Here is a 12,202-nt window from a genome sequence, read left to right on the forward strand (position 1 = left end):
GAGTACATTTGCAGTTCGCAGGAACACCTACTGAAATGGAAAAGAGAGCATCTGAGTCGTTTGCAAACTAGTCTAGAAGCTCTTGGGGTGCTTGAAAGCCAAATTCTCTGCTAATTCAATCAAGACTTCACATCGCTTAGCACTTGTCTGCTGAAGAGAGCCCAGGACTCTTATGCCATCTTTCCAATTAGCATCAAAATGCTGCCATCTTGAGTCAAGCACCCTTTATTCAGAAAAGCTTGGCTTAATTTGGATTCCCTCTTGTTGTAAGCTCTTGCGCCCCCTCTCTTTGAAGAGTTCTCAGAGATCATAAGGAAGTGCTGGTATACAATTACACTCCCCTTGATTTCTTCGACTCTCCAGCTTATCAGCGCCTGCCACTTCAACACCCCTCCTTTGCCTTCTGAACACTGAAACATCAGGATGCAGTTGCTCTTGACTCAATGCCCACCTCTTCTCTCCCTCCCTCCTTCCCTCTTCCATAGCTCTCATCCTCCCCCTTCCTTCTGGGACAAGCCTCCAGTAATTTACCTTGAAATTGCCTTTTGTTTTACTTTCTCAGTACAAACACATTTTCCTGGAAAAGTCCAGACCTCATCTCTCTTGCTCCCTCCCTTTGGCAGTCACTCCACTGTTTAATGCTGTGCTCTGGTGAATTTTGGTAGAAAGTGCTATTTTGGGGTCAGTTGTACTCGAGTGACAGCAGCTTTTCCTCCAGTGTAACAGAGCCAGAGCCATGGAGGGAAGAGATCCTACCAACAGTGCATCTGAATTCCCCATAGCATTCATGTTCCAGGAAGGCTTATTCCCTGAACGTGACTTTCAGAAGACCAGAGATGCATGTGCCAAGCAGGTGTGGAAACAAGGGAGAGGGAACCCTAGAAGAGCAGTAAAGGTAAAGGGAACCCTGACCATTAGGTCCAGTCGTGACCGACTCTGGGGTTGTGGTGCTCATCTCACTTTATTGGCTGAGGGAGCCAGTGTACAGCTTCCGGGTCATGCGGCCAGCATGACTAAGCCGCTTCTGGCGAACCAGAGTAGTGCACGGAAACGCCATTTAACTTCCCGCTGGAGCGATACCTATTTATCTACTTGCACTTTGACGTGCTTTCGAACTGCTAGGTTGGCAGGAGCAGGGACTGAGCAACGGGAGCTCACCCCGTCGCGGGGATTCGAACCGCTGACCTTCTGATTGGCAAGTCCTAGGCTCTGTGGTTTAACCCACAGCACCACCTGCGTAGCAGTAGGTGCTATCAAAGGCCTGTTCAGACAAGTGTGATTTGTGTAATAAAAACTTTGAATCTCTGTGTTCTCTTGTCAAATAACATTGGGTAGACACTGTGCAATAAAGCAGCCAGATAAGCATTGTGAAGTCATGCACTTAGCCCATAGGCAGTCAATATGGTGCTCTCCTGATGTTGGAATTCCATCATCCCTGACCACTGGCAAATGCGAATTGAAGCTCAACAGTATATGGAGGATTATCTCCATATATTGTCACCATGTTGTCTACCCCTGGCTTAGACATGGTCATATTGAATTTTATTGTGCGTCCTGTTGTCACTCCACCATCAAACAACTTATAAGGGCAGATCCATACCATACATTTAAAGCACATTCAACACACTTTTAAAGCACTTAAATGACTTCCCCCAAAGAATCCTGGGAAGTTTAGTTCCCTCCTCACAGAACTATACTTCCCAGCACTCTTAACAAGCCACGACCCCCAGGATCCTTTGTGGGGAAGCTATGTGCTTTAGCTGTGCATTGGGTGTATTTTAAATGTACGACACTAAGGACACTGAGGTCCAGCTCTGAGGGCCTTCTGGTGGTTCCCTCCCTGTGAAAAGTGAGGTTGCAGGGAACCAGGCAGAGGGCCTTCTCGGTGGTGGTGCCCACCCTGTGGAACGCTCTCCCATCAGATGTCAAGGAAATAAACAACTATCTGATTTTTAGCAGACACCTGAATGCAGCTCTGTTTAGGGAGGTTTTTAATGTTTGGTGTTTTATTGTGCTTTTAATTCTGTTGGGAGCCACCCAGAGTGGCTGGGGAAACCCAGCCCGATGGGCAGGGTACAAATAAATAATTATTATTAAGCATGGATTTCCCACAGTGCAATATCCTTCATATCTATCTACAGTGCTGTGATGCAGTGCATAGGTCCATACTAGAACTACGTGGGCAGGACCAATTGCATGAGTCTTTCCCAGCCATTCCTTCCACTGGGTGACAATTAAATGACAATTTTGTAACTGACTCTGCCCACATGGTTTTGGCACCGCCTGGCCCTGCTCCTACTCAAATGGAGGTGAAGGAAAGGTAGGTGAAGACAAGCAAAGGCGATCTGTCACCAGCAGGAGCAGATTCTCTTAGTTGTTCAGACCAATAAGCGACCTTGACCCAAAAGCTTCAGGGAGTATCACCTGGGTCACTATGACCTATTCAGAAAGCTTCCTTGCTGGTGCAGCTGGTCTGCTTGCGATTCCCTCCTTTGGCTAGAAGCTTGGTGGTTCAAGGATGCCAGTTCTTGTGGGATCAATGTCTGAACAGGTATATATATATATATATATATATATATATATATATGCAGGTTTTGGTGTCCTCGGGTGTCTTCCCGTGTAAAAGTTGGGGTGTCTAGGCGACGTTTCGACGAGGTCTCACTCGTCATCTTCAGGCTGGTGCTTTCGGCTTCTTGTTACTGGAACAGAGCGGGATCTCAATGTTTGAGTTCCTATAAATACTGTAGAGGGGGTGTGGTGTCTAGCCTCCAATGTTCTGGGCAGAGAGGAAGTTCCCAGGCTAGTGTGCCTTTTCTTCTTTTGTTCCTTAATTACTTGAGAGATACCTTGAGTGATTTCTTGAGTGATATCCTGAGTACCACTTAGGTGGGTCATTAGGTGTGGATTAGTTGCTAAAGTCTTTGTGTCTTGACCTCTTGAACTTTGTGAAGAGTTTTCCTGAGAAGATGGCTGTATTGCACTTAGTTGTGCTTTGGCTTGGCTTCGTGTATAGGGGCGAGCTGTGGTTTTGTGGCTTGTGTCAGCCAGATCTGTGTAGGGATTGCAGGGGGGTGCAGCATCCGGAGGTGCCACCATGGATTGGCTACTGGATGGTGTCAGTAATTCATCTGTGGAGAGGGTCTGGGTTTGGGTCTGGTGTGGTTGATTGGTGTTGGCGTCGAAACGTCGCCTAGACACCCCAACTTTTACACGGGAAGACACCCGAGGACACCAAAACCTGCATTCCTGTACCCGTGAAAATCTACGAAAGCAAATATATATATATATATATATATATATATATATATATAATATAATATATATTATAATATATTATATTTATATTATATATAATATTATATATTATATAATACCGATCAGAAGGTCAGCGGTTCGAATCCCCGTGATGGGGTGAGCTCCCACTTCTCTGTCCCAGCTCCTGCCAACCTAGCAGTTTGAAAGTACGTCAAAGTGCAAGTAGATAAATAGGTACCGCTCCGGCGGGAAGGTTATATATATATAACCTTCGAAAAGGTTATATATATACGAAAGCAAATATATATATATATATATATATATATATATATATATATATATATGCAGGTTTTGGTGTCCTCGGGTGTCTTCCCGTGTAAAAGTTGGGGTGTCTAGGCGACGTTTCGACGAGGTCTCACTCGTCATCTTCAGGCTGGTGCTTTCAGCTTCTTGTTACTGGAACAGAGCGGGATCTCAATGTTTGAGTTCCTATAAATACTGTAGAGGGGGTGTGGTGTCTAGCCTCCAATGTTCTGGGCAGAGAGGAAGTTCCCAGGCTAGTGTGCCTTTTCTTCTTTTGTTCCTTAATTACTTGAGAGATACCTTGAGTGATTTCTTGAGTGATATCCTGAGTACCACTTAGGTGGGTCATTAGGTGTGGATTAGTTGCTAAAGTCTTTGTGTCTTGACCTCTTGAACTTTGTGAAGAGTTTTCCTGAGAAGATGGCTGTATTGCACTTAGTTGTGCTTTGGCTTGGCTTCGTGTATAGGGGCGAGCTGTGGTTTTGTGGCTTGTGTCAGCCAGATCTGTGTAGGGATTGCAGGGGGGTGCAGCATCCGGAGGTGCCACCATGGATTGGCTACTGGATGGTGTCAGTAATTCATCTGTGGAGAGGGTCTGGGTTTGGGTCTGGTGTGGTTGATTGGTGTTGGCGTTCTGTGTGCCTCTGGATCTGGTGTCAGTTTTTGTGGGGAGGGCTAATTTCCAGATGTCTGGCAAGCGGGATGTGTCGTCACGCTTGTTCATGTTGTGAGGGTGTTTCTCTATCTCGATGGCTTCCATGATTATTCTCTTGTGGTGATGTTCCGTGTTAAAGAGCAATTTGGAATCTGCAAAATTAATTTCGTGTCCTGTTTCTTTCATGTGTTGGAAAAGAGAGGAAGTTTTTTCTTCTTTTTTGACGGCATTCTTGTGTTCTGCGATACGTGCATTTATTCGTCTGTTTGTTTGTCCAATGTACGTGGCTGGGCAGACTTTGCAGGGTATTTCATAGATCCCTTGGTTTTCCAACTGGATTTTATCCTTGGGGTTTCTGAGGATATTGGCTATTTTTTGGTTGGTGCAAAAGGCTGTTTTGATATTGTGTTTATGGAGGATTTTGCTAATTTTATCTGTAGTGCCCTTGATATAAGGAAGGAGGGCCATGCCATTGTTTTCTTCTGTGTCTTGGTTTTTGGGGGGTGTTTCCTTTTGGATTAGCTTCGTAATCCTGTTTTGCTGGTATCCATTGGCAATTAACACATTTGAGAGATTCTGTAACTCAGTTGTCAAGTGGTCTTTGTCAGCCAGGCGTTTGGTTCTGGAGATGAGAGTCTTGGCTACGGAGTTTATTTGTGCAGGGTGGTGGTGTGATTGTGCATGTAAGTAGCGGTTGGTGTGTGTTTTTTTCTGGTAGATAGTGTGTCCTAGGGAGCCATCAGGTTTTTTGTAGATTAGGACGTCAAGGAAGGGAAGTTGGTTGTTGGCTTCTATTTCCATAGTGAATTGTATTTTGGGGTGTAAGTTGTTGAGATGTGTGAGGAAGCTATCCAGTTTTTCCTTCCCGTGTGGCCAAATTACTCTTTAACACGGAACATCACCACAAGAGAATAATCATGGAAGCCATCGAGATAGAGAAACACCCTCACAACATGAACAAGCGTGACGACACATCCCGCTTGCCAGACATCTGGAAATTAGCCCTCCCCACAAAAACTGACACCAGATCCAGAGGCACACAGAACGCCAACACCAATCAACCACACCAGACCCAAACCCAGACCCTCTCCACAGATGAATTACTGACACCATCCAGTAGCCAATCCATGGTGGCACCTCCGGATGCTGCACCCCCCTGCAATCCCTACACAGATCTGGCTGACACAAGCCACAAAACCACAGCTCGCCCCTATACACGAAGCCAAGCCAAAGCACAACTAAGTGCAATACAGCCATCTTCTCAGGAAAACTCTTCACAAAGTTCAAGAGGTCAAGACACAAAGACTTTAGCAACTAATCCACACCTAATGACCCACCTAAGTGGTACTCAGGATATCACTCAAGAAATCACTCAAGGTATCTCTCAAGTAATTAAGGAACAAAAGAAGAAAAGGCACACTAGCCTGGGAACTTCCTCTCTGCCCAGAACATTGGAGGCTAGACACCACACCCCCTCTACAGTATTTATAGGAACTCAAACATTGAGATCCCGCTCTGTTCCAGTAACAAGAAGCCGAAAGCACCAGCCTGAAGATGACGAGTGAGACCTCGTCGAAACGTCGCCTAGACACCCCAACTTTTACACGGGAAGACACCCGAGGACACCAAAACCTGCATTCCTGTACCCGTGAAAATCTACGAAAGCAAATATATATATATATATATATATAATATCACAGAACTGTAGAGTGGGAAGGGACCACGAGGATCATCTAGTCCAACCCCCTGCAGGAATATTTTGCCCAACATGGGGCTCAAACCCACAACCCTGAGATTTGAGACTACAACATGCTAAAGTGCCCTTTTGGTCCTCTGCATAATCTTGTGTGTGAGTTAAAGGTGATGACTGTGTTGACAACTGTCAACCTTATTATTGTAGCTGGGTTTTTTGTTTTTGTTTTTAAACACCCCAAAATATCTTGATTGTTTTGAATACTGAGGCACACTTAAAAGCAGACTGTTGGTTGAAATCAGGACAGAGTTTCCATTTAATTATGAATGAACAAACGGAGGGAGTTGGTGGGCAGGCTAACATTTGGAATTACGGATATGAATAACTGTGACATTTCCCTTATTTCATTAATCTAAATTTGGTTAATTGAAGTTGACCATGCTGCATTAATCAATGGCTAATGTCTACTGTGATCTCATCAAAGCAAAGGCTTTGGGAGCTTTTAAAATATAATGCGAGTAACTGAGGACCTGCACTGGGTTATGCATCCAAAGATACAGGACCGCTGCGATTTGGGTACCTGTTTCTTTTGCATCCCTCCATTATCTTCACTGTCATTGCTGCTTCACCTCACATTACGTTTTTAGTATGGCATCACATTGTACATGACAAATATGTAACACATGTGTTAAGGCATGTATGCAACACAGATAAATGTCACAGGGAAAATCCATCTTGGCAGTCATTCCTTACAATCATTTTATTTATTATCTGCACCTATATCCTGCTCCCAGGTCAGGTTACAAAAATATCACAAAATAAATACCATGTACATTAAAAAAAAGATGTTTTAAAATCAACATATCATGTTTTCCAGATACAATGTGTGAACCAGCCCTAAAAATACATAGTTAAATGTACATTTTGGGCTGTCTGGTGGTTGGTTTTCAAGTTTTTGCACTCACACCCAGTCCCCAGATTTCTAGAATGAGAATTTCAGGAGCTGGCTTTTCTACTTAAAATGCTCTTAGAGGTTATTAAGCTTCTGGATAGTGGGTCAAATGCTTCTGTCAACAGCTGAATTAAAAACAAAGGAAGAAAAAACAATTTTGTTCCCATACAAGTTGACAGGGTTCTGAACAGTTCTGTTTGAAACATGCCTTTGAATCAAAGTGCTTTCCCTCTCTCTCTGATTCAATAAACAAACAGTTAGCTTAGATATCTCATCAAGATAGCTTACCATTCTCTGCTAGTGTGTGAAGAACCTCAAGGATGATTTCTACCTTCTCATGGTGGTTTGCTGCCCGTAGCTGATGTACCAAATGTTCTGCAACTCTGGTCTTGCTAAGGGCCTGTTTAGCAGTGTCTGCATAAAAGATCAAATGTCTCTGAATCACTTCATCTCTGTATGAAACATAAAGTTCTATCTGATTAGAAATGAGAAATCACTGTGTTCATTCTGCAAGGTGCCTTCTTGAAATGTTACCTGTTGTGTGGACTCCAGGTCAACAAGAGAAAAAAGGTCAACCCCTCATTTAAAGCTTTAGAGATGAAGGGAAGAAGGGTTATTTTACGGAGGCTATAGCTACTGTTAAAACATTTTGTATAGAGTGCAGTGGGTGACTGACTACATCACATTGTGTGCTGCCATGTTGACAACAGACTCCCTTCTTTGGCCCCACAAATGTTTTTGTTTGCTATGCCCTTGTGCTTCTGAGTACATATGCAATAGAGCTGGGTGAGACTTAAAGCCAAGGCCCTTTCAGGTGAGACAAAAGCATAATACAACCATAAGCAAATTGCAAGATTCACCTATATCTGCAAGGTTGGATAAGGCCAGCAGGTTGACACGGACAAGAGGTTCATTATTGGGATAGTCTGACATTATCCTGACCAGTGACGTGATCACCTCTGCCCCCACCAGCTGCTCCTGAAGGTCATCTGGAAAAGACAAGTGCAAAAATTAGGAACTAGGAGCAACCTCTTTGAGAGGTTTAATACCTTTTGAGCACTCTCTTTATGACCTCTTCTCATTATTACTGAGTGTACATGATGCTGTTTGAGCTGATGTTGTGAGCTGCCTTGAGGGCCTTTGGACTAAAAGGTATTTTAAATAAATCAAGGGTCAAAACAGGCAACACTTAAGAGGAAAAAATATTTCCATTGAATGCAGCTAGTTTGAAAGACACAATCAGGAACATAGGTGGCTCCAACAGGTAGAGTTGCTGGACTATGTGTCATGGTCTGGTTGGATGCAAAGGAGTGGTGGGAGGCACCAGCAGAGGAAGCCCCAAGCAAATGGTCATGGGAAAAAGGCACAGAGTCAGGGGAGTTGTGGTAGTATGAAGATGAGTGGTCAGAGGGAGAAGAGAAGGTGTCGGAAGCTGAAGAGGCAACAGGGTTGAGTGAGCAGAAAGAGGCTGGGGCAGAGAGCAGTCCAGACTCAGAGGCAGAAGAGGAGGCTGGCGAGGAGGTCCAAGAGGCAGAGATGAGTCAGGCTGCTGAAGAAGCCGGAGGGTTTCCCTCTCCTGCTGTGACCAGCTCCTCTCCAGACATGGAGAGGAATGAAGAGGGCAGAGCAAAGAGAAACAAGACAAAGTAGCTCAGATTTCTGGGACCTTCAGTCCTCACAGCTGCCTCATTGGGAAGAGTTGCTGTGATCACCAGGCCTGAGCTACTTTGGTTTCTTTGAATAAAGAGCTTAAATCTCACAGCACCCCACCATCTTTTCTATTGATAAACGTCTTCAACACCTTTTTACTTACTGTTATCATAGCAGATACGACCAATGGCCCTGCCAACATGAAGCAACATCTCCTGGTCTGTGCTGTTCAATAATGGGATCAGGACTGGCACCAAGCCAGCATCTATACAGTGGGTCTTCATCTCCTCTGCACAAACAGAAGACAGAGGCTATATTCACATAGCGTTCTGATATTGTAAGCAAGCATTGTAAAATTGAAAGAAGTGAGGTTTCAGTTAGGACTATAATGACAGTAAAGCCATTAAAACTGGGACAAATGTTCCAATTTTGGTCTCATTAACATGGCAATTCTGGAGAAAGATAAACGCAAACCTACTAACACATCAGCATATTATGTATTAAGGGGGGAAGCAGTCCATACTTTTGAATTTGATTAATTTGGTGAAACTCATGTTATGCTCATTAATAGAAGCTAAGAAGTGACAAGTGTCCCTCTGAATGCAATTTTTAATTAATCTCAGAGAATTGGATTAACTACCCAGACATTTCTTTGACATCTTAACATTAATCTCCTTTTTCTTGTCTCACTTAAAAAGCAGACAGGCCCCTAAGCATACTCAATTACTACCGAAAGAGGCATAAACGTACATGTGCCCCTGATGTAAAACTGGGCTTTTCTTTAACTGCCCCCCTCTTCAAATAGTGTGAACTGATAAGTTGGTTGAGAGAACCCAATGCATTGGTGGGACGGGACGCAGAGTGTCCAGAAGACTCTATGACGCTTTGAGTGTCCACTGATATTCTTAAGCTTGTGAAGAGAGCCGAACTATTTCATGTCTTTGGGGGCTCTTCTGAAGGATTGGCTGTTTTGCCTGCAATTCAAAATGGGTTCCTCTCCTCCTCTCAAAAAATGGGCATCATCTTCCAAATCCAGCAACCTACTAATTGTGGAATATGGTCCACTCTCTACATGCAGGAAGTGTGGCCTTACCCAGAGCTTCAGTCTGATCCTGCAACTTGGTATTTTCAGGAAATCTCTAAGAAGAAACCAACATGGTTGCAACTTTTTAAGTGACACAGTTCAGAGCCCTATATGGACCCCATATTAGCAGGCACCATTCACAGGCAGGCTCTGGAGTTATAGTGCCTTGCTAGGGCATTCCACACTGATACCTGCCCATCCATGTGCCTCTTCTAGAGAGGACTGAAGTCCAAGGCTAGTGTAAGGCTACCAGACATCTCCATTTCCTGGGGACAGTCCCCGGATTTGCGAATAAGTCCCTGGACAAATTCCATCCCTGGAATGTCCCCAGATTTAATCTAATGTCCCCGGGAAATGCAGCAGCGGCAGTCTCAGCAGCCCAGAGCAGTTGGCTCTGGCTAGCTTCAGGAGCTGCTCAGAAGTTCCCCATATGATGGTGGTGCAGGGGCTCTAAGATGCAGCTTCCGGGGTGCCTCCACCTTCCCTGACCCCAGAGGGAGGCTTCATGCTGCCTGTCGGAGCAGCCTCCCAACTCCTTCTTGCATGCAAGCAGGAGTGGGGCGGGGATCTCTCAGCTGTGAAAGGAGGCTTCATGCTGCCTATCAGAGCTTGCATGCAAGCAGGAGCAGGCAGGGATCTCTCAGTTAGGCAACAGGAAGCCTCCCTTACCAGATGAGGGATCCCCGCCTCCTCCTGCTTGCACACAAGCAGGAATGGGATTGGGGCTGCTCCAATGGGAAGGGAGACATTGCGCTGCCTGACAGATCCCTGCCCCCTCCTGCTTGCACGCAAGTAGGAGTTGGGATGGGGCTGCTCTGAAAGGCAGTGTGAAGCCTCCCTTCCCAGCTGAGGGATCCCCACCCCCTCCTGCTTGCACGCAAGTAGGAATGGGATTGGGGCTGCTCCGATGGGAAGGGAGGCATTGCGCTGCCCGAGCCTCGCCACTGCCACCACTCTTGGCCCTCCTTCTCTGCCTTCCATGCCTGACCCACCACTCACTGCTTCCCCACCACCACCACCACCAAAGAACCAACAACTCAGGGGCTGTCCAGGCTCATGGAGAAAGGAGATAGAAGCCTCAGAGGAAGGGGAAACATGGCGGTTGAGGTCAAGGCGGCGACCGCCCCTCGGCCACCGCCATCGCTGCAGCATCGTCCAGAACGTGGTTTTTTTTTTAATTAATTAATTAATTAATTAATTAATTAATTAATGTGTCCCTGGATTCATTGAAAAAATCTGGTAACCTTAGGCTAGTGGTTAGTGGCCTTCAATTTGATTTCTCACAATGCTGCAGCTGCTGTGTCAGTTCAGAGCATTGTACAGGTGCAATAGTGCCTGCTGTGTTTTTGTACACAGACACCCATGTCTTAGGTTGACACAACATCTAGGGCACTTTGGGGGAAAGCAGCTTCTTCTTCTTCTTCTGCTGCTGCTTCTGCTTCCAGTTAAAGCAGAAAAAGCAGAGAACAGCCTCTTCTTCTTCTTCTGTGCTACAGAATATGCCCCTTTCCTGCAGTGAACTCTGGAGAGGGTCATGCACTTAGCAGGGGTCCCACTGGAAGGCACTTTGCCAGGAGCACGCTCAAATTGGGAGCTGCTGTTGGCCAGAAGCAAATGGCAAATAAATAGCTACACTTTTAAAGGAAAAACAACAATGCCAGAAGCAGTTTGATTCCCTTTAATGGCAGTCTGTCATCTATGAGGGAGTGCAAGCCGTTCTGAAAGGCATCTGTAAGTTTCACTGCTGTGGTGCTAATGAACAGACTGTGACATTGTAGGTGTCCAGGAATCCCGAGCAGATAAATCCATCTGAAATATCATGCAATGTACCGTTTTTAGCTATCTCTGCCAGCACCTCAGCTGCCTTTACTGCACAAAGAGGGTTGCTCTGCAGAAGTCTGGCGAAAGCTGGCAAAACATCACTTTCAGCAATCAGGCTGGAGGTCTTGTGCTCTGTTGTGATAAAAAAAAACATGACCGGGTTAAAGGGCAGGGGAAATGGGATTCTCGACGATATGAAACTTGCGCTGCCAGGTCATAACCGGGAGGAACGATGACCACCTTATGACCCAACAAGTCTAATTATAGATTATGGATTGAAACAAGTTGGCTAAGGGAGGTCTGTGCTAATGAACTCTTTCTCCCTGTCTGGTCCTGGTCATTTAGTCTTGCCACCTGAGTCTGTTTAGGTTAAGCTGTAGCTGGTGCTGCTCCCACCACCCACTGAAAATGCTTCCTGACTTATATTATAAGGATTATAAGGAAAGAATTTTGCACAACCAGTGCCGTAAGTAAGGGGTGTGTGTGTATCTGTTGCTAATACTGTTGGTTTTGTGGCCTCTTCATCTCCTGTGGATAGATCAACAATGGCTTTGGAAAGCTTGGGTTCAAAAGCCCACTCAGCTAGGAGTGATCTTGGGCCTACCTCACAGGATTGTTGAGAGAATAAAAATGGAGGAAGGAACCACACACACTTCCTTAATTTTTTTACACGAAAGGCTTGCACCCTTTTTACAATCTTTGTGAGCTTATCAGGTTTCATGTGAGTGTTAGCAGTATTTAGTGGTCCAAATTTCTTAGGCATTAAAAAATAGCAGACTGACCGGCAAC

At 45.2% G+C, this 12,202-nt stretch overlaps 1 protein-coding gene across 3 annotated transcripts in view; it reads right to left on the bottom strand.

The window, feature by feature from the left end:
- The window catches only part of LOC310845364 (rap1 GTPase-GDP dissociation stimulator 1-like), a 38,303-nt gene that overhangs the window by 15,071 nt on the left and 11,030 nt on the right, over window positions 1–12,202 (bottom strand). For all 3 annotated transcript variants that reach the window (XM_083740444.1, XM_083740445.1, XM_083740446.1), the window contains 4 exons: window positions 11,423–11,545; window positions 8,672–8,797; window positions 7,719–7,847; window positions 7,147–7,272 (listed from right to left, as the gene is read on the bottom strand). In XM_083740444.1, coding sequence (XP_083596570.1) covers window positions 7,147–7,272; window positions 7,719–7,847; window positions 8,672–8,797; window positions 11,423–11,545 — 504 coding nt within the window. The remainder of the gene's footprint in view (window positions 1–7,146; window positions 7,273–7,718; window positions 7,848–8,671; window positions 8,798–11,422; window positions 11,546–12,202) is intronic.

This window comes from Podarcis gaigeae (assembly GCF_964106915.1).
Source record: "Podarcis gaigeae genome assembly, chromosome: 5".
NCBI lineage: Eukaryota > Metazoa > Chordata > Lepidosauria > Squamata > Lacertidae > Podarcis > Podarcis gaigeae.